Source organism: Ipomoea nil, unplaced genomic scaffold (assembly GCF_001879475.1).
Source record: "Ipomoea nil cultivar Tokyo-kokei standard unplaced genomic scaffold, Asagao_1.1 scaffold2735, whole genome shotgun sequence".
NCBI classification, from domain to species: Eukaryota; Viridiplantae; Streptophyta; class Magnoliopsida; order Solanales; family Convolvulaceae; genus Ipomoea; species Ipomoea nil.
In genome coordinates, this window is record NW_017619163.1 from 1,996,460 (window position 1) to 2,020,562 (window position 24,103).

Consider the following 24,103-nt stretch of genomic DNA (forward strand, 5'->3'; position numbering starts at 1 on the left):
CAAAGGGAATAGTTCATTTCTAGGAATGTTATTCCAATGACAAAATGACCGAAACAAACAATGGAATAGGTCTATTCGGTGCTAGTTGCATTGTTTGTTTGTTTGTTTGTTTTTTCTCTTTTTCTTTTTCCTATTGTCACACCTTTTTTTCTATTTATTCTCTCCCCTACCTGGCATAAAAACTCTGACATAAATATGTCACACATTGTGTCTACAAACTTAAATTCTAAGTTAATGTTACAACCATAGTGTTATTATTATTATTATTATTATTATTATTATTATTATTATTATTATTATTATTATTATTATTATTATTATTATTATTATTATTATTATTATTATTATTATTGCTATTATTACTATTATTACTATTATTATTATTACTAGTAGTTGCACCCGTGCGATGCACGGCCATGTTATTATGGTAAAATATATTAAAAAATTGTTTTATTCATGATATATGGTGAATAACGTTACAGACGTCACAAATACACAAAATATAATATTTTATTGTTAAATAAATAAAACAATTACAAATTATTAAAGATTTCTTTATAAACTACATTTTGAGTCTTATTTAAAAGACCTCTAGATTCCCCACAAATTAAGACCTTAAGACCATCCGGATTACTGACCCGAGAGACTGCAACATATAATTGGCCATGATTAAAAACAGGTTTTTTCAGTAACAAACCAACATGTGAAAGCGTCTGACCTTGACTTTTGTTGATTGTCATTTGCATATGATAACACAAGTGGGAATTGCTTTCTTTGAAACTTGAATGGAAGTCTTGGGTCTGAAGGAATCAAAGATAGCCTTGGTATCAGAACCTTTGTACCTGCGTTATTGCCAGCTATAATTTTCCCCTCAATAACATGATTTCCCAAGTGTGTTACTATTAACCTTGTACCATTGCACAACCCCATCGAGTGATCTATATTTCTCAACAGCATAACTGGAGTTCCAATTTTCAACGTTAAAGAGTGGTTTGGTACACCTGAGCACCTCAAGCTATTTAAAATTTTTGTTGTGTGTACCTGAGATTGCATATCAAAGTTTGCCTCAGCCTTGCAAACAGAATCACAACTCAAATATGTCCTTGATGCAGCTTGATTAATACCATTCATGTATTCATTGACCTCGTCAACAACATCTAATGTTGGAGCTAATATAGCTCTATTCTCTAATTGTCTTTCATCCATGTTGCCAGAACGGTATTCAGGGAATGTGCTTTCAACAATTTGTTTGATAGGATCAACCTCATTTTCTAATACAATGGAAGACAGCATTATTATATTGCAATCAACATCGTTGTCTTCACCAAGATTACCATCACCTAAATCCGCAATCCACTTGGCAAAACTATCTAACTTCTCAACATCGTCTTCATTAGTAACACCTCGCAATCTTAAATTCTTCGTTAGACGAAGAACTTCACAATTATTCCACAAGTAAGATGAATTAATGCTGGCTTGTATTATATCTTGTCTAGTACCTTTCGGAATAACGGGTAGAATTTGTCTAAAGTCTCCACCCAACACCACTGTTTTCCCTCCAAATGTCATTGTTGAGCTCCTTGAATTCTTGAAACGCATTAAATCTCTCATTGTGCGATCCAATGCTTCAAAGCAATGTTTGTGCATCATCGGAGCTTCATCCCAAATTATTAATTTGGATTTGATTATCAATTCAGCCAGTGGACTGTCTTGCTTGATGTTGCAAGTGGAATCTTCATTAACACCAAGCGGTATAGCAAATCTGGATTGTGCAGTCCTACCTCCAGGTAGCAGCAACGAAGCTATACCGCTTGATGCTACGTTTAGAACGACCTCGCCTTTGGATCGTAAAGCTGCTGAAATTGTCTTCCACAAAAATGTTTTTCCTGTTCCACCGTAACCATATACGAAATACATTCCACCTTTCTCAGTTTCAACATCTCCCATCACCTTATTGTATATGAGTAGCTGTTCATCAGTTAGTTTCGGATGCAACGAATTATGTTGATGCATTAGAGCTTCCCTATCATATGACATTTCCTCTAACAACAACCTGTTACCACAAAACCAATCATTGTTTCCATCTGGCATTGGCATAGGTGGGTAATCTGATAGAGATTTGTTCCAAGCATTCAACAATTTCTCCATTTCAAGCAGCGCAAAATTCTTTTTTTTGAGATTCATTCATATTTAAATCTACAAAATAAAAAACAAATGTAAGATGTAATGCTTTTAAACAGATTTTAATAATAATATTAAAATAAATTATACCTGAGACTGAGAGGTTCCTTCTATAAACATATTCAGCATCATCTGATAAGTATTGCCAAACCATCTCCCAAACATTTTCTGGTTTGGACATCGAACTGGATGTTAAAAGGGTAACAAACAACTTTCGTAGTGAACTTGCTAAAGACCACGTTGCTGCCTCAGTGATTGCATCAATATACTCTTTATCATCTTCGATTAATCCGCGGGCATAACACGCATCTCTAAATGAATTGTATTGAACACCATCGACCTTTTTAATCTCATCAAATGAAGTCGGTCCACGAACTATATTAAGTAAACACCTAAGATAAAAGATCTCACCAGTATTTGGTGGCACATAAAAGATTCGCCCAATTGCCCAATTTCTTTACCTAGGTTGCCATTCTCTTTTATCATTCTTCCAAACAAATTTGGTTGGCATTTGTGAATAAGTCAACTACCTCCCTGTTGCATACTTTTTATTAGCCTCAAACTAGGCAGTAAACATGCTTTGAGCTACTGTTGGTCGATTTACCACATCATCGACCAAATCGTCGTCATGAAATATTATTGATTGCTCATTGGGAAGATGGAAACTCAATCGCTCAACAGATGGGTTCCTAAATTGTATGTCAAACCCAAAAATCCGCCACGTAGCCTCCGGGGGTGAAATATATCTACAGTCATAGTACATCTTGATTTCATCTACAATTTTCCCAGTAGATTCTTCCACCCCACTGTTGTAGAATTCAGCTGTGACCCTATCATTCCCTTTGTTGACATACTTGAATAAGTACTTTATTGATCTAGATTGGTTGCACCACTCCACATTAATATGAGCCTTGTACTTCATAAGCAAATGTCTATTGTGTGGCACAACATATCTACTATCAAGGTCAATCCCATTCTTCCGTATTATACGACCATTATCTCGACGCCGATAGATTGGATATCCATCGAAATCCACTGTTGAGTTTTCAACAAATTTTTTGGGGAAGAATTTAGAGCAAATACCATTTATCATGCAAGGTGAGTTCTTCCTCGCTGCACCACATGGACCGTGAATCATAAATTCTTCTACAGCTTTATAATACTCAGGGTCGCACAATTGACTTGAAATTTCAGCAGATATGATCATGTCAATATCTTTAGGATTAGGGTAAGAGTTACTCTTGCTCAAGAATATCAAAATGTGAGCATGTGGCAATCCCCTTTTCTGAAATTCAATGGTGTAAATTACTGCAAATACAGAGATTATGAAATTAGACCCCCAAAAAATTGTCAATTATTTTAAGTATACGTAAAAATGAAATATATTCGGTAATATTTATAAAATCACATAAATTACCTGCATCCGCAAGTCCAAAAATCTTCTCCTTCTTAATGTCTTTTATGAGTGCATTTAATTTCATTTTAAACACACGGCATACTATATCTGGCCTATCTTCAGCTTTGAGTTTCCTTGGTTGTAAAAATCTTTCAATCTCAGGCCACTTAGGATTACACGTGAATGTAATAAATAGACTTGGATACCCGATCCATCTACAAATCGCCATTGCATCTTGGTAATTTTGCACCATATATCTTGCACTTCCTGTAAAACTCGATGGCAAAATAATGCGCTTTCCTTGGGAAGTAGGATCTACCTCACCACGTGTTAACGCATCTGTCAAACATTTGTATGATTCACACCGAAGTGACTTTTGATGAGACCTAATATAAACCAAGCGTCCTTATTCTATCATGGTATAAGCATCAACCAAATATTGTTGAAACAATCGTCTAGCATATAGCAATGTTGACATTTCATTGAACTATCTTGCAAACAGAATGAAAAATACTCTCTTGGGCTAAGTTTACTCCGTGCATTTGAACTCCGGCCTTCAACATTATTAAACTGTATATCGTCTCTGTATCCGTCTTCACCATAAGGAAATAGTAGTGGGTACTGCAGTGGGAGATATGCTGGATTGAATTCAGTTATTCTTTGAAAATGACCAGCTTTAGACTCCACCAATATATCTCTTTCTCCCATGTTTGGATCTAAATCACCAACAATCAATGTCACCACCTCCCCAACCTGTGGCAAGTTATATGTCCTTGCATCCTTGCTCCTTTTACCAATGAGTTTGATTTTAATATCAGCTCTATGATTACTTTCCATCTCTGTTTTGGCCATCCTAAAACTCTTGACCAAAACATTATTTTCATCCAGTGCATCCTTGATGTCTTTCACAATTTCACGATGCATTGTATTTGTTGACTCATCTGCCCTGTTTGAAAGAAAGAAACACATACAATTTCATAATCTATTTTATATAAAAAATGATGTTCATTTCTTTAAATTAAAGAAGCGTACATAACTTACCCAAGTACAGTTAGACGATTTTGTATCTCATTTTGAGTATCATAAATATATAATTGAGCAAACTTTGGTCTTTCACTAGATTGTGGTAGTAAACTACCCATTAAGTGGAAGTTTTGACCATGTAACCTGAAAGTCGGGGGTGCACTACCATTGTTGACAGTCCTGTCAATTTTTCCACCCATGGAAGTAAAGCAAAACATATTATTGAAGGACCGAATGTTCTTCAAGAAATAGGTACTCTTTTGATCCTGGTTAAAGAACAACTGCCTGATTGCCATAGGTGGAATATTCGGATGCGACAACTTTATCTTGACATGACTGCAGCATAGAGAATATTTCGGATTTCGAACACCGCTAGATTTATTAACTCGATCCTCTAACCAAAACATAGCTCCACAGTGATCGCACGAGTACGTTTGATCACCAAGATCACTGTAATAATCTACCAAAAAAACAAATGTTATTACTATGTTTAGATAATAAAGGTTTTTGCATTCAAAAAAAGATAATAAAGGTTTTTAATCGTATCTATACTCACCATCTCCATTTGTAGAGTTTGATGGTGTATCATGGACAACACTATTAAATGCTGACATCAAACCACGTTGCATTGAAACCTTTGGTGATGAGGTATTGTAATCAACAACGCACGATCTTGTTGTTTGAACTATAAGATGAAAAGAAATGTTAAATTTCATAAAGCAATCTATAATAATTGACTTTTTAAAAAGAATTAAATTCATCTAGAAACTTTACCATTTGTTAGAATATGCAAAGGCCCTCGACTTTCATTGGACACCATAGGGGTACTTTCGAGCACGTTAGATTGGGATGTCATTGATTGAGTAATATTTTGTAAAACTATTAAAAAAAATTGTTTTAAATCTCAAATAAAAATTCAAAATATAGTATATTAAATGCTTAAAGATATATAATTTATTGTAGAAAATTGTTTAGAAAGACCTCTAATTTGTCCGCTGGCAAAACGCCTTTTAGTTTGAGATGTTGAATTAACACATGTAAGTTGAGATCTATCACTTGCCGGTTGTATTGCAACTGAACACTCTAAACAACAAAATTACAAAAATCACACATTAATATATATAATATAAATAATTAAAATAAAACGTACTATATCATACTACCGACATTGCATTTAAAATGAAAGCACTAACCATCAATAAAAGTTACATTCGGTGTGTTGAATGTTGCATTTTCTGTCCAATAAGACAATAAATTAAAGAATTTAAAGAATTACTAATAAAGCAATGCATACAGATTACATGTGTTACATTAAATAAACTAAATTACCGCCAAAATAAAAGGGTTATATATGTAACAGCCCTAATTCAAATACTCTAAACACAAAACGTAACATTTTCATGACAAATCTAAAAATCGTCCTATATAAATAAGCATATCCTCTAATATAAGCATATTAAACATATTTAACAATAAAACATATCAATGAAATTGAAAAAACAATCAAATTTGTATAGATATATAACGTCTCATACCATTGTATACGTTGAAAGATTGTCTTGAAAGACCTTCACACTGTGTCCCAGTAAGACGGCTCTTATTTTGAGGTGTTGCATTGACACATGTAAGCTGAGATCTACCACTTGACAATTCTACTGCAATTGAACACTCTAAACAAAAAAATTCCAAAATGCTAACATTAATATACGAAGATAATATAAATACTTTAATTAAATGTACTATACCATAGCACCGACATTGCAATTAGAAAGAAAGTAATTACCACCAATCGCAATTCGTTTCGGCGTGTTGAATGTTCCAATTTCCGTACCATCATTTTCTGACATAAAAACAATAAATATCTTATAACCAAAAAAATAAATAAGTAGTAATTTAATTATTGATGTAGATATAGTTAATCCAATGATTATATAAAATATATTATTTATAAACTATTTTAGTACAAAAATTAAAATATATATGTTTATTTAACAAAATTGATTTAACAAAAATTATAATTTAACAAAAATTACAATTAAATACTATCTTTTAAATACAATAAACACAATACATAAGATTGATTTGACAAAAATGAATATCGTACTATATAAAGAAGCATATGTGCATAATAAGCATATTAAAATAATATATTCCACTACCTATATAGAATTTAACCATAAATAAGAATTCTATATATATATATATATATATATATATATATATATATATATATATATATATATATATATATATATATATATATATATATAACCAAAATAAAAAATAAAAAAAATAAAAAGGATCGAAGTGTCCAGAAGTCCATCCGATCATCACTCCCATTGTCTACGCATTGTCTTCTCTCTACGATGTCATCACTTTGTCTATCTCTCGCTATCTCTCTCTATCTATCGATCTAATCCAGATATTTTAGACGTTAATGGCGTCTGAAATTGAAATCGCCCTTATAAACGAAACTCCTTCTTGATTAGATCGCAGCCTATACTGTGATTGGGTTCGAGTGAGAGATGGAATTGGGCGAAACCCTAGATCTACTGAGATGCTTGGTTGTTTCTACGGATGCAACCTAGAGAAACCCTCGATCTGTATTACATAGCTATGGATGTACGCAGCCGGGCTAATTTACAATTGCGTCAACCTTCGCAGTAGGGTTTCTTTTCATGGAGCTAAACAATCGAATGAAGGTAAGTATTTTTCGTACTCAAACTTAATTAATCTTTACTATTTTTTCCCAAAAAATCTAGATGTAAATCAATTTTCAATTCGAATTATGTATGCTAAACTGTATGTCTGTATAGGTAGGGTTTTAACCTAGGTGAATTTGTCTACACTCAACTGTTGATTGTTTTTAATTTGCAGTCTCTAATGTGTAGCTTTCCTATAATTGATGATAAATAATTGTTTTTAACTTACCCCTAATATATGGTTATCCTTGTTCGACAGATTTGTAATTGCATGATAAAAAAATTTCAATATGAGTAGGAGAATAAAATCTTTTCTTGATTCAGAAACTGTAACGGTAATAGAAGTTTTGATGAATGTTGATCAGTAGCGTACCTTTATTTGAAATTGTATCCTTCCTTTTGGAGTCGATGACAGTTGATTTAGTTAGCTTCCTCGTGGATTTGAACTGCTTAATGTTTGGTAAGTGTTTTTCTGACAGTAGTGAGTTTAGTTTAAAATGAATGGTGTACTGTGCATTTAAATGTGAATATCTGAGTGTATGTGAGTGTAAAACATTAAAGAAAAATGAAATTCCCTAGAATTTTGTTGTTCCTTTATTAATGATTACTTCTATTGGGAAGCAGAAAAGACACATATTGAAAAGCTAGGATTTATTCCCAGCATTAATCCTGCCATATGTTGAAATTAAGTTTTGATTCCAATAATCACCTAATTAGTATATGTGTATTTTGTTTTACAATTTCAGATCCAATTGTCTTTTTGAATCTCAGTTTATTTTTCTTATTATTTTCTGTTTTTTAATAGACTTCAATTCTATTTTAATTAATTTACTCAGAATCTAACATTTGTTTTCAAGGAAATGGCACATGATGATATGAATTTCTGATGCCATTAGATTTCAGAGTTCCCGTTTTCCTCTAAGTGTACTATTAAACCTTTTGGAGAGGAAAAAAGTTCAGTATTGAATTTCACTACTGCCAAAGACCACGAATGAAGGCGTTATGGTGTACAGACTTAACGGGCTAACCTTGTTGTCCAGATTTCACAATCTTTATGGGAATTTCCATTAGTAGTTTACAATATGCTTATCTAACCTCTGTAATTTATAAACTATCTGTCGCTTTGCATCAAATCAAGGGTGCAACCTGTGTAATATGAGAACAGATCGTTTTTAGTCCCTAAATAATTAGAGGAAAACAATTACTGTGTATCTCATTGTTTTCATTCTATTTCTTTAGTGTTATACTTCTGATAACTATAACTTTGAGTTCAATTTTCATTCTATTTCTTTATTGAAGCTTTTATTCGAGTATTTGATTGAGAATTAGGATTTCCATATCTGATAAGAGTTTACTTCATATTGTTATCTGATTAATACACTACAGAACTACTTAATCTGTCTCATATTCTGTCTCAATGGTTTTTTTTGAATATATATATTGTATGTTGGCACAACTGGTATAGACTTTTTTTCTTTAACTCATTGCAGTTTTGATTCGCTAAAATGTTTAGATAAAGATAACTTGACTTTGAACTTTAGTTGTAGTCCTTATTTGAATTTTTTGATAAAGATAACTTGACTTTGAGATGTAGGAAAAACAATTGGGTTTGAATTGGATTTGCCTTTATAGACATTTAAATTTGATATTCTAACTGTTTTGTATGATATTATTGGGTTGGTTAAACTTTAAATGTTGGCTGACTTTGTAACTAATGTTACAAAGATTTTGAAGCTCAACAGGTGATATTGAATTTGGTTTGAATTGTATTTGCCTTTATAGGCCTATGACTATTGTATAATATCCTGAAAAGATTTTAAAGCTCAACAGGTGATATTGAAGTAAAATATGTGTCTAAGGTAACAAATGGTAATCATAACTTTATTATTCATTCAATTAAAAGACAAACACAATTGACACAGTACACTTTTGGAACTGATATAAGTACAATTTCCTTTATTTCAGGTGGACTGAAAGTTCAAGGACCACAACATGAGAATTACTATCCCTAACAGATAAGTACATTATTTAAATCCACTGCCATTAGCCTTCTTTATCATTCTGTTTCTTATGCATGCTACCTGATCTCTGCCTGTTCATACCTGCAATGAGTTAGGAAAATAGACAAACCATAGTATAAAGCAAACAAAAATCATTTATAAGAGTATCATAACAAAGCACTTATACAAAGTGCCTAATGTCTATGGCATACCTGCAATGAGTTAGGAAAATAGACAAACCATAGTATAAAGCATACAAATATCCTTTTAAACAGTATCTTAAGAGTACTTATAAAAAGTGCCTAATGTCTATGACAAACAATCACCAATAACACATAATATGTACTTAGGAGTACATATTATCAAATTCCTGCTTACAAAACATCACCAATCACACATAATATGTACTTAGGAGTACATATTATAAAAATCCTGCTTACAAAAACAATGTCCACCCAAGTCACCAATATTCAATCATCTTTGTCCATCATTTAATCACAGAACAGAATAACTTTTCTCCTGTTTAACCAAAACAGTCTTTGTTTTCTTTGCATCTCTACTGGATGAAAATTGATCCAGTAAATTCCTCTTTGATGACACTGGCTCCATTGGCTCTTCTTGTTCATCCATGTTTTGCTTCTTAGCCTGAGTAGGATTGGGACTGCTTGCCTCATCACCCGATTCAGATTCCTGTTATAAATAAGAACCAACAATTAGTTAGACCATTAAGTATCTAGATTATTCAATCAAGTGACCATTACCCAACTACTTACATCAGACTCTGCATCTTGATCATCTTCATTTAGCATCCTTGATAGCTGATCTTGATCATCACTTAAACAGGGGCAGTAATGATCAATTAAGTCTGAATCATGTGCTATTGCAACCACAGGTATAGCTATTGCTTTATTCTTGAAGTGATCATTCTTAGCAGAAATCTTGAAGACCATAGCCTTATTACGGACCTCTTCCATACCAGTTGGGAGAGGAGACCCATCCTGCAAAAAAATAAAAGTGTTTAAATACAAACACTTTCATCAAAAAAAAAAAAATACACTTAAGAAAACTGTATAGTCATTTTTTTTTTGTTGTCTAAAAAATACCTTCGAGTATTTGTTCCTTAGATCAAATGCAGTCTTTCCAACAATTTCGCAACACTCCTTGTCCCACAACAGAAAAGGAGCATCAGCGGTCTTATCTCCTACCCTCACAATCAGCCTGTACCTTAGGTTTCCCTCCTGCCATGTTGTGCCACATGATAGACATTGTAGAGCCCCATTCTTCAAGTGCAATTTTCTAAAGCATCCCTCACTCCTGCATGAATGGTAATACCAATTTGTAGTACCCTCCACAGCAACAATCCTCCCAGGAACCCAGTAGTAGCCTTCCTGTTAGTTCAAATTAAATAAAATTGAAAAATTAGGATTAAAAAGATCAAAATAGAATGTTAAGATTAAAATAAGTTACATTGTACCTCGGCTCTTTCATACAGATCTTTGATAGTAGTTACTGTCAGAGGAGATTTGGAACTTTCTGCAGCATTTCCATAGGAAATGTGAGACACAGTTTGCACACTTAGAGGTGGCCTGGTATCAACTTTCAAACTGCAGATTAAAGAAAAATAAAACAGTCAACATGTTGATCTAGGTTAGTTGCTTCAAAATTCAAATTATGTGGAATTACCTGTCTTTAAATTCCTGGAATTCACTGCAAGGGTGATTAAACCATAACTGGGTTGCACTGTAGGAGGATGAAATTCTGAATTCATCTACACATTAGAAAAAGAAATTTGTTATAAAATAATGAATTAGATGTTAATGAATAAGATATCATGCACTTACTATCCACTTTCTTTGCTCGACAGAGTTGGAGTAAAACAATCAAAGGCCCTTCCACGTGGGTCTTGAAATAATGCATGGCTGTATCAACATGTTGATCCCGAACAGTACACTTAAGACGATTGCCCCTAAAAGTGAGATAAACAGATTGTAAGTAGATAAAATATATTGTACTGAATAAATTTATACTGAGTTGATTGCTTAATGCTATTTTGCTTATAGAATATTATATTTATTGCAGGTGTAACTACCCTACAACTAAAGGTGATATAATTGATGCTTTAAACAGTAGCCTGGTATGTATTTAACATATTAAAGTCTAGTCTTTTAATAAATTTGAATCTGTCCTACTGGGCTAATACAGTGAAAAATCACCAATTTCAGATTGGATTTTCAAATAGCACAAGACTTACAATGTGATTGAAAACAACATTAAGGAGTATAGAAAGAATCTGAAAAAGATAAGTATCTTTTGTATAATAGATATTTTAGTCGAATTACTTGATATCCAAATTTGATTTTAGTAAGATTTTCTTATAGGATTTTCTTCTACAATCACAGATTTGAATACATACAATCTTTATGCTATTTTTCTTATAGAATCTTTCATTTAACTGCAGGTGTAACTACAGTACTGATCAAAGTGAAAAATTGAATGCATTAAACAGTGGCCTGGAGGTACTTAAAATGTTCAATTTCTTTTTTAAGATTTAGTTGAATCTGCCTTTATCTATAAGCAGTTTATTATTAGGAAAAAAATGGAAATATTACTGCAGTTTTATATATGTACATAAACTTAGAAGAGAAAGAATACTTACTGGCCATCTTCTATGAGAAAATCCACCAATTTTGAAGGAAATCCAGCTATAACAATCTTTTGGACTGTAGTACTCCACCACTCTACCAATCACATCTAAAAGGGGAATAGAAGAGTTAAAATGGAACAAAGTAGAATGAAAACATAGGATATAGGATATAGGATATATAATATAGAGAAAAGAAGTAATAGATCAAACCAATGAGATGTTTTTCAGACACATTGCCACTCATTAAGTCAGTATAAGACTTAAGCCGAAACATTAGTAAGGGAAAACCCTTGCGCCTGTGTCTCTCAACAATAGTCTCATGACTAAATCTGATCATGTAGTTGTGATCAGTAGTTTTGTATTGGTAGTAGTGGGATATAACTGCAAAATCTTTGATGGCATACACCTTCCCTTCTGTTAAAAGTTTTGAATACTTTTCCACGCAGTCTTTAGGGATGTTCCCATGAATGTATGTACCCTATCAACCAAGAACATATACATTGTCTAACAACTTATAGATTTCTTTTTTCAGTTGAAATGGAAAGAGAACTTACCTCAGTGTCATGAAAGACACATTCCTGACTCTTGATGCTATCCGAACTGTTGCGACCTTCGGGTACCGTATAGGTACGAATCAATCGTAGCCTGATAGCTTTTTTGTAAGTAGATAGTTTGATGTCTTTACCTAGAACATAAACAGGAGCCATTTGCAGATATTTGCAGATATTAAAAAATTTGAAAGCAACCAAGAAAGATGAAGGAATCAATTAGACTGAAGGAGAGAAAAATGGTAGACAATTATGAAGTTCCCTCACAGTATTTATACACGCTTGGTGAGAAGTTTGAAATCAGCCATGATCTCTCGGATGCCTGCCAATTAAGCCTACACATTGGAAGAACAAACGACACATGAATTTAAAGATTATATATATTTAAAGATTATATATATGTTGTAATATATGTATGTTGTATCCGTTGTATATAGATCGTAATTGTATGTATTTGTATTTGTATCGTATTGTATTTCTCAATATTTGTTCGTTTATTGGAGTCCCAATTAAATATTTGTCAGCCGCATTAATATGAATGGCGACTGACCACTTTCCCATATAATTGGGACTCTAAAAAACAGCTGATCATCATAGATTTATTCTTTCAATTCTTTCAATTAAAAGACCAACACAATTGAATTTATCTATTGGTTTTTTTTTTTGGAGTTTAATACCGAGAGAAAAGCAAAACGACGTAGTACAGTTTGAGCGGGAAAATGGAGCCATTTCATTGGCCGAAATCTTATGGCTTTAATATATAGGAAGATTCATGCCTCGTTAAAAACACACACTAGAAAAACTCAATGGGAAAAAACTTAGTGAGGAAAAGAGTACATAGTATGTATATGATGCAAAGAGTACAATTGTTAGTCTTTTAAGACCCAATCTACAGGATTGATTTGAGTGAATGTAGTTCCCGTCTCCCCCTGAAGATAACAATCTATAAGTTCTACAAAACATGTAGAGAAGAGATATGGTACAATTTTCAGGATTGTCATTAGAATTTATCATTTTATACTATTATCTCGTGACTCTTCTGGAGTATACGTGGGTCGAATATTTATATAACTTGTCTACTATCCTTCTAATATATCCACTTAGCGATGAAGTAATGGACTTCTGGTCCCCAAAAATATCATCATTATCTAGATAGTCTTTTATCTATTTCGAGATATTTAGACGGAAATTAACGTACTGAATGATATATTTAGGACATTTTCAAGAAGGATTTATATATCCTTCTAGGAAACGATATTTGAGTTTATCAACCACATATAACATTACTAGGCATGCTTCTAATATGAATTATGATAATATACTTTCATACTTTCTTCTTTGGGAGAAAATACCTTTAGTCAATTTATTGACTATAAGAAAGATCATAGTTAGTAACTTACTAACTTTTATACTTTTGTGATTTTCATTCATCACATGTTGAGAAAGTCCATTAGGAATTTTAAGTAACAAGTTACCCATAAATATGTGATAACTATGTCTATTAGCTACATATCTAATTAACTAATTTATTAAATGCTAGTTTTATTGAATAGCGGAATATAAAGTCGTGACTAATATTGGGTCTCTGCGAAAATCCTCAACTCGCCTTTTATTAGTGAGTTTTGATTTGTATGCCTTAATTGCTATTTTCTATCAAAACAGTTAGCACGCTTCGGGCGTTATACTACTGTTTTAATTTCTGGATCCAGATTATAAGTATTTATGAGCAATAGAGGCAAAATATGTTGTCGACAACTGTAACAGCTTTGTAAATATCTTTTATACACATGGCAATTTTGTATCAACCAAATATATGGCATTTCCCAAGAGTATTTGAATTTGGTTGTTCCGCTTCCCCAGTATTTTAGTTATTTGGTGCACCAACAATTTTACTGGGGTTTTTCGCCTTCCAGACGAATATCTTCAGGATAATATCTTATATTTCAGGAGTGACGAAATTTCTACACTAGATCTAGTTTTTGCAATTTCTTAAACCGATAAATTTTCTATGCTTCTAGCATAAAAAAAAATAATAAAAAAAAAAGATATTTAGTCCTTATTTTGGGGATTTCAACTCTTAATATATATGAAATAATTTCTATGGACTTAGTCACTCCTTTGACATTTCTAGGAGATTATTTGTTCAATGTCTGAACTTCTGATTCTATAAAGCTAGTACATGGGTTTGAAGATTTTTTCATCTCATGAAATTTTCTCTGCATTTAATTAATTAGGAACTTCAAATCTCCCCCTAATGTCGAGAAAAGATCTTATAATGCAACCAGAATCACTGTTGGTTTCTCATGATGGGATATAGGTAGGAGGGTTGCATACTAAAAACAATGAACGCAGATAGGGAAATGCATCATGTACTAACGTTTGTGATAATGTAGTGGATCATCATATTGGTTTTTCAATTTTTTTTGAAGGTCCCAAAAAAATATTTCCTCCAAAATTGCTTAATATGCTTTCCGAACATAACTCTATTAAGATTTAGACCTTTGGTTAAACAATATGATATTGTCTATCTTAAATAATTGTTTCATGACAATTAGAGAAATAAGTAGAGTACTCAACATACTATGTCGTATGGAGTTAACTAATCAAGATAACATATCATAATTTCGTCTATGGATCATGCTTTCTAAAAATTAAGTATCAATTTGGATGCATGACAAATATTATCTTAAATAATTGCCTAAAAAAATATCACACAATGAATCAATGATATAAACATGCATACAATGACCAATATATATAATATTGTCTTTTGAGAAAACCACTTATCTGGTGTTTGCAGGATATTGTTTTACAATTTTATGGCGATTGCATGATCTTTTCTGATATTGGTAATTGCCAATGCTGCCTCTCACATATTTGACAAAGGATAGCCAAAATATCATAGATATTTTATTACCATAAAAGAAAGTGCAATTGTTAGTCTTGTACTTGCTGTTGCCAGGATGATGCGTGACCCAAGCCAATCATCGGACAACAACCATATAGGTATTAGTCACTCAAGGTAATAACTATACATTTTTAATAGTCGATAAAGACATGTGTTCAGGAAAATATGGTCACATGCACATAGTAGTGCTCTTGGCTAAAATATTAGTGACCATAGCATCTACAGGGGTGTCATTTGCCTTAGGCGAAGCTGGTTGCTTCCCTTTCACCAAATTGGTCTTAGTGCATTCCTCCATGTAGTGCTCTTGGCTAAAACAATTAGTACACTTCAAATTCCACCAATTGGAAAAATAGTTCGCCATTTGGCATCATGACAGGGATTTCATCCACAGGATGGTAAGAAGAGTCAATTTCAATTGGCACACGGAATTAGTCATGGCCACGTTTTGCAACCATATTACCATAACCATGCTGGTTAGAAACAGCAGAGGGATAACCAGAGCCAAAAAACCCCATTAAAAAACTTGCAAAAGGGGCCCTCATAATTGTAAAAGTATGGTCATTCTTCCATGAAGTAATTGTCTAAATCTAAATTGAATAAGCATTTTATGTACAGTCCTGGGAGAACAATTCCAGGAGGAATCTGAAGTCCTTAGGAACAATGGTGAAAACACTGAGGCAAACTAATGCTTCTGATAACAAACTGGAGTATGCCACAAAACTATTAAGAAGAATTATAATGTAGGTTCTGCTTGAAATTCTTTTTGCCACTTCTTTCCATAGCCCAAGGCCTAAAAGCAACTTTTAACAGCACGCCCTCCAACTCAATAAATGAAAAGCAATATGATTATCAATTTTCCGTTGTTCATAGCATAGCCAAAAATGTAAACCCAGACTTCCCTCATTATTTGAGAGTAAAATGATTTGAAGCTGTGATTGAGGTTGCATTTTGGGGGTTAGATTCAAGAGGCAACCTATGACTATGGAGATATATCAAATAATAATATTGCAAAGGAAATCCAATAAATTCAATCTGACCTGCTATGAAAATTCAGCGGCTCCAGCGACGGAACACCGACCGCCTTTTCCAGGGCGGAGAGATTGATTCCAGCAACTTCCAGCATGTATGGGAGATCGATTGTCGGCGTCAGGTCCGGATCGCTGGCTGATTCCAAGGCGGGGAGGCTGATGATCTGTTATGGTCGCCTACGCAATCGACCGTCAAGTCTCCGGCGTCCCTGGTCCGCTTTCGCCTTCCGCAGCTTCCCATAACAGGATCGGCCGACGAAGAGAGTACGTGACTTTGGTCTGCTTCCCCTGTACGATACTCCGGTCGTCGGCTAAGGAGGCCAATCTGGATCGTCGTGGAGAAGTCAAGGGACACGCGGAGCTTTCCGATCTGGATTGTCCCAGCCTTCGCAGACGGCTTCAACCAGAGGGATAAATTTTGTTCGACCCAAATCTGCAAGGATGTTGCAAACACGATCCAGGTTTCGTTCGATCGAGTCTGAAAGCGATCGACCCTTTCCATAACCGTCTCAATGAGGCGGAACCTTTGAGCCAAACAAATCGCCGGAAAAAGGTGGTCGTCGGTGCCGAAAAAAGCGTTGACCTGTCTTCGGCCGAAACTTAAGGGATGTATTCAATCATGACTTTTAAAGAGTTTCAAAGACTTTTAAAGTGATGGATTTTAAATGACTTTTGTAGAGATTTTGTAGACTTTCATAGAATTTTTTAAACTTTCATCAACTTTGTAAGAGTCTTTAAAAATTCACATGACAAACATTTATAAACTTTTAAAAACTTTTTCATATTAAAAAGTCTACAAAAGTTATTAAAACTCTAAATTGAATACACCCTTACAAACATTTCATAACTTTTATTAATACACTATTTATAATTTTCTTACAAAAAATTCAACTTAACACAAATACATATATTAATAATTAATGAACAATAATAACATAAAATTATGTTAATTATATAAAACGAATTTATAAAAATTTGAGTATATTAATTCTACTGGTTGCAACAAAAATTTATAGAAGATTTCTGCTGTTGTTCGCAGCAGATTTAAGCAGATTAAAAATCTGCTTCGAACAGTAGCAAACTACTGCTGTTCGCAACAAATTTTTGCTGCCAACAGCAAGCTTGCTGTTCGCAGCATGTTCGCTGCTGCGAACAACAAGAAAAGCAAATTAAAACAAAATTGCATAAATAAAAAAATAATAAATTATAAAGTATAGTATTATGAAAAGTTTGAAACGTACCGTAAAATTTGGTAGAAATTGATGAAGAAGTTGTCTGGTTTAGATAGAGAAAAAAAGTCTGTAGAGAAAATTGAAAAGTTTGGGGTTGGAGGGTCGGATTTCATCTATTTATATTAATGAAGAAAAAGTCTACAGAAATCCTATTATGATAGAGTCTATGAAAGTTGATAAATATTTGAATACCAGTAGACTTTTAAAGACTCTATAAAAGTCTGAAACGAATACTAGTATACTTTTAAAGACTTCTGAAAAGTCTGAATCGAATACCGGTAGACTTTTAAAGAGTCTTTAAAAGTCTAAATTGAATACCCCAAACTTTGAAAGTCATTAAAAGTCTTTAAAACTCTTTAAAAGTCTGGATTGAATACACCCCCCTTAGTTGGCTAGAGCACGGACTGATAATGTGTTAAAAGGAAATCAGAATAGAGAGAAAGAGGGAGAAAAGGAGAATGAGTTATTCATTCATCTGTCTTTTATCATACAACCACAACAACTCTATATATATATATAGTGTACAAACATAACGGAAGATATAATGGAGACATAAATACATGAACCGTTACAACTGTTATATAATCTATAATAATGTCCACATAATGATATATTTATAACAAACTACAATTAATACAAAACTATATAAACAAAAATCCTCATCCAGATCTAGAGAGATTTCAGAGACAAAGTTGAAGATAAAAAGTAAAAAATCATCAAATTCCCAGTGAAATTGATGATTTTTTTACCTTTTATCTTCAACTTTGTCTTTGAATTTTCTATTGAAGTCTAGAGTTCAATGAAAAATTCACCAAAACCGAGCAAAATCGAATTTCAAATTAAAGCAGCTAAAGGCACGAACTTTATTTTTTTAAAAAAAAATTAAACATATCGATTTCTAGGAAAAAAGTCATCGGAAAAAAATCTAACTTTAACTTAAAATTGAAAAACAAAATTGCCCTAAATACCTAGAAATTATTATAGTAATTTTATGTTAATCTCCATTTACATTCTTTCATGAATGATAACGACGGTGATTTTGATAATTTTATAGGATTTTCTGAGACTTAGAGTTAGTATGTTGATTTCGAGGCTCGTACATACTATTCAAGTTTCTATGCTTTTTCTCATCCTACTTTGCCTTTTTCTAAAGAAAATAGGAATGTGACGGTGGGGAAAGAAAAAAAAAAAAAGGAAATAGAAAGAATTTTTTTTTAACCAGAAGTTTCTATGTTATACAAATTTATAATTTTAAATTTATTGTAATAAATAATTATTAAGGAAGGTATGATTTATTTTATATTGTGGACACGTTATTTTTAATAATATTATACCTTAATTATAAAAATTCTACATAATAATTTTAGTATTAAATGACATACAATAATTACCATGTAATTAGTATGATAATTATATGGTAATGTATTTGAATATTGGAAGAGGAAAATAAATCTTATAATTAATATAATTAATTAATGAAATTATTAAGGTAATTGCCACAATATTTGATAATTATAATTAAAATAATTAATGAAATTGAGAAATATAAGATTTTTCTGTGGAAATATTTGTAACAATTTCATTAAATTATAATTAATAAAATATGAATTATAAAACAAAATATAAACATTTAGAAATTTTTGTAAATGCATACACATATACATATATGCACTATAGTAACCATACAAAATTTAAATGCTACTTTTTAAATTTCTAAATGTAATTTTTAAATTATAAATATATCAATATAAATTATAATTAGTGAAATTATATTATAACATTTCCCTATATACATATTAAAAAATGGAATAAGGGTCAAATAGGCCATCGAACCGCACACAATAATACAATTAGGCCATTGAACCTAAAAAAACAACAATTGGGTCCCTAAACTAACCATTTTCATGCAATTAAGCCAATTTACAAGTTTTGCAAGTTAGTAACAGGTCACCCAAATTTTAAAATATATTTTTTTAATTATTATTTAAAAATAATAATTTAAAATTAAAAATTATATATATAAAAAAAAAGTTTAATCGTTTCTTCGTCTCCATGGCCGTAGACGAAGAAGGTTCTTCGTCTCCGGCGGCGAAGAAACGTTTTTTTTTTTTTTAATTTATTATTTTTAAATAATAATTTTTAAAAAAATATTTTAAATTTTTTGGGTGACTTGTTACTAACCTACAAAACCTGTAAATTAGACTAATTGAATAAAATTTGTTAGTTTAGTGGTCTAATTGTTATTTTTTAAGGTTCAGTGGCCTAATTGCATTATTGTGTACAGTTCAATGGCCTATTTGACCATTATTCCTTAAAAAATTAATATTAATAAATATAATGTGTAGATACAATATATTATATAATCATATAAAGAAATGTGTCCGATTAGAGTTTAAATTTACCCATACAAAATTTAAAATTTACATTTTTAAAATTAATTTCTAAGTATAATTCTCTTAGTTATTATTCATATTTTTAGAATTATAATATATATGAATTACAATTAGGAATAAATCAATTTAATTATGTGAATTTTTTCTATAAATTTATGTAATTATGTATATGATTAGAGATTATATTAATCACAAAAAATTTAAATTTAAATATTGTACGTTATGAAAATAAATATTTGACCAAATATATAAAAATCTAAATATATTATTATATTGTCCATTTTAAATTTTTTTTTAATTTAAATTTAAAATCATAATAACAAAAATTTATCCGTGCACGGGTACAACACTAATAATTCTCATTATCATAACATAACATAGTCCGTGCATTGCACGGGGATCATACTAGTATATATGTATGTGTGTGTGTGTCTATATATATATATATATATATATATATATATATATATATATATATATATATATATATATATATATATATATATATATATATATATATATATATATAAAGTTAGGTTCTAGTGCGGTTGGTGCGTCCAGATACGGTTGTGTTGTGACAGGAGAGTCATTGATTTTGATTAATTCAATGTTTAGGATTATCAAAATTTTTTTAAAAAAAATGCGGTGGAAATTTGGTAATTTTACATCTAGGTCAAATTTAAGGTGCGTGGGTTTTGTACTTATTGTGATTAGTTGTTGAAACTTAAGGTGCGTGAGTTTTGTGCTTAAGGTGCGTTGGTTTTGTGCTTAAGGTGCACAAGTTTTGTGCTTAATGTTAGTTGTTGAAATTTAAGGTGCGTGAGTTTCCTTCTTAAGATGCGTTGTTTTCCTTCTTAAGGTGCGTGATTTGTATGCTTAAGGGGTGCGTCAGTTGTGTGAAAGTTAAGGTGAACCATTTTAAAACCTTATGTGCGTGGTTTGTGTTCTTAAGGTGCTTTGCTGTGTGCTCAAGGTGCGTGGTTCGTGTTCTTAAGGTGCGTGATTTGCGTTCTTAAGGTGTTTTATTTGTGTGCTTAAGGTGCGTGGTATGTGTACTTAAGGTGCGCCATTTTAATGCTTAAGGTGCGTCCTTCGCACAACCACACGGTAACCCTTCCCCGCACCTGAACCCTTTCATATATATATATATATATATATATATATATATATATATATATATATATATATATATATATATATATATATATATATATATATATATATATATATATAATTAGGTTCTGGTGCGGTTAGGGTGCCCAGGTGCGGTTGTGCGGTTTAATTTGGGTCATTCATCTCGCTTAAATCAACGTCCAGAATTATCAAAATTTAAATAAAAAAATACGCGATGGCAATTTTGTAATTTTTGCATCTAGGTCAAAATTAAGGTGAGCGGTTCTGTGATTAATGTGCGTGAGGTTTGTATATAAGATGCGTGAGTCTTGTGCGTAAGGTGCGTGAGTTTTGTGCTTAATGTGTGTGGCGTTGTGCTTAATGTGAGTAGTTGTTAAAACTTAAAGTGTGAACTTTTGTGCTTAAGGTGCGTGAGATTTGTTCTTAATGTGAGTGGAGTTTGTGCTTAATGTGCGTAGAGTTTGTGCTTAATGTGTGTGAGGGTAGTGATTAATGTCAGTAGTTGTTGAAACTTAAGGTCTGTGAGTTAATACTTAAAGTGCGTGGGTTTTGTGCTTAATGTGCGTGAGGTTGTGCTTAATGTGCGTGGGTTTTGTACTTAATGTGCGTGAGTTTGTGCTTAATTTCAGTAGTTGTTGAAACTTAAGGTCTGTGAGTTAATACTTAAAGTGCGTGGATTTTGTGCTTAATGTGCATGAGGTTGTGCTTAATGTGCGTGGATTTTGTACTTAATGTGTGTGAGTTTGTGCTTAAGATCTAACACTTAAGGTGTGTGTTTCTATCACTTAAGGTGCGTCATTTTTAGCTTATGCTTCTTTCTTCCATACACGCGTTTTTTTTTTATTTATGAGTATATGAGTATTTATGAAACTTACAAAACTTATTGTAAAACTTGATAGGGATAGATGAAAACTTTGTATGTTTAGACAGAGGAAAAAATAAAATGTATATGAGTATTTATGAAACTTACAAAACTTATTGTAAAACTTGATAGGGATAGATGAAAACTCGTATGTTTAGATAGAGGAAAAAAATTTGTAGAGAAAGTTTAATATTTTGAGGTTGGACTGTGGGATTTTATCTATTATATGTATACGAAAAAAATCTATAAAAATTCTAATTTGATAGAGTAAAGATGAAAATAAACAAATGTAAGTGTACAATGTTAGTACAAATTAAAATTTTATATTGGCTAATTTATTTGTCAATTAAATAGAATTAGTTTAGACAAGGTCTTGGACTTTTTCATATCATAAAGACTTTATTTATATAAGTGGTTCATGATCAATGGAGATATATTTGAAAAAATGAAGTCAGCAAAATATTTATGTGGTTGAAGTTAATTATTTTCAAAAATGAAGTCAACAGAATTGTTATTTGGGTGAAACTAATTACAAGGGTTATTTTTATTATGAGTGGTTGAGGTTTAATTTATTTAATTGGTTGGCTGTTTATGTGGGGAAATCTGTTGATGTAAAGATAGCTATAAAAGGAAGGCTCATCACTCTGGAAAGGGACGAATTATTGCTTGCTAAATTGAGAGAAGTGAATTGCTAAATATTACAACATTCTTAATCTGATTATTACACTTATTCTTTGTGGGGTTTCTACTGAACTACACTGTCTGTACCTGGGTCAGCTGAAGCATCTCTTGAAGATCGTCACAGCATGCACGTACCAGTCTTGAGTAGATGTTAGGAAGGTGTTGTGGTAGTAGTGGCTGATAGCCTTTTGTACTTACCTCTTGTAAAAATTCTCGGTGAACATCTATAGTGGATTTGGCAGACGTGGATTGCCCCGTAGACGTAGGAGAAGCGCTCCGAACTACGTAAACAATTATCGTGTGTACTTGATTTATTTTTTGCACTGGGTTTATGACTGCTGCTAAGGTGCGCTTTTGGTATGATGTCTTGACTACTACTTCTTTGGCTTTCTCTTGGTAATCTCTGATCAGTTTATCTCTCAACATTATGAAGTTTATTATTTCTGGAAGATTAGCTTTTATTTAGCTATTCTATCTTTTTATTATTCTCTGGACTATCTGAGTTATTATTAAACTGCAAAATATTGTAGTTCTACTGGGTTTCATCAATACTGATTGTTTTGGGATTTCTACTACTGATTCATGGATGGAATACAGTCCAAAGAGCTTTTGGTAATAGTTAGGTTCTTCTAGTCATAAGTTTATTGTTAAGCACATATACTAAGGGCATTGTTTTAATAAAACTAATTAAATTATTTTCATTGTTTGCCCAAAGTATAAGATGCTATAGTTTTTGCCAAATAAATTGTCAAAGGGGAAGATTGTAAGTGTACAAAGTTAGTATACATTAAAACCTTAATTGGCGAATTTATTTGTCAATTAAATAGGATTAGTTTAGACAAGCTCTTGGACTGTTTCATATCATAAATACTTTATTTATATAAGTGGTTCATGATCCATGGAGGTATATTTGAAAAAATGAAGTCAACAAAATATTTATGTGGTTGAAATTAATTATTTTGAAAAAGGAAGTAAGCAGAAATGTTATTTGGGTGAAGCTAATTACAAGGGTTATTTTTATTATGAGTGGTTGAGGTTTAATTGATTTAATTGGTTGGCTGTTTATGTGGGGAAATCTGTTGATGTGAAGATAGCTATAAAATGAAGGCTCATCACTTTGGAAAGGGACGATTTATTGCTTGCTAAATTGAAAGAAGTGAATTGCTAAATATTACAATATTCTTAATCTGATTATTACACTTATTCTTTGTGGGGTTTCTACTGAGCTACACTGTCTGTACCTGGGTCAGCTGAAGCATCTCTTGAAGATCGTCATCACGGCATGCACGTACCAGTCCTGAGTAGATGTTAGGAAGGTGTTGTGGTAGTAGTGGCTGATAGCCTTTTGTACTTACCTCTTGTAAAACTCCT

The 24,103-nt window shown here is 32.0% G+C and overlaps 1 protein-coding gene across 1 annotated transcript; it reads right to left on the minus strand.

Annotated features, from left to right (window-relative positions):
* Positions 1 to 607: 607 nt before the first annotated feature.
* Positions 608 to 11,219, minus strand: LOC109156538. The gene is made up of 20 exons (XM_019304391.1): positions 11,144 to 11,219; positions 10,986 to 11,070; positions 10,777 to 10,906; positions 10,406 to 10,690; positions 10,076 to 10,300; positions 9,802 to 9,992; positions 9,384 to 9,404; positions 7,676 to 7,833; positions 6,384 to 6,440; positions 6,136 to 6,270; positions 5,794 to 5,835; positions 5,157 to 5,285; positions 4,619 to 5,060; positions 4,092 to 4,523; positions 3,599 to 3,963; positions 2,786 to 3,489; positions 2,712 to 2,715; positions 2,272 to 2,556; positions 1,042 to 2,108; positions 608 to 646 (listed from the first exon to the last, which is right to left on the minus strand). Exons 1-20 carry the CDS (start codon positions 11,217 to 11,219, stop codon positions 608 to 610), a joined length of 4,872 nt encoding a protein of 1,623 aa, XP_019159936.1.
* Between the last annotated feature and the right edge of the window lie 12,884 nt (positions 11,220 to 24,103).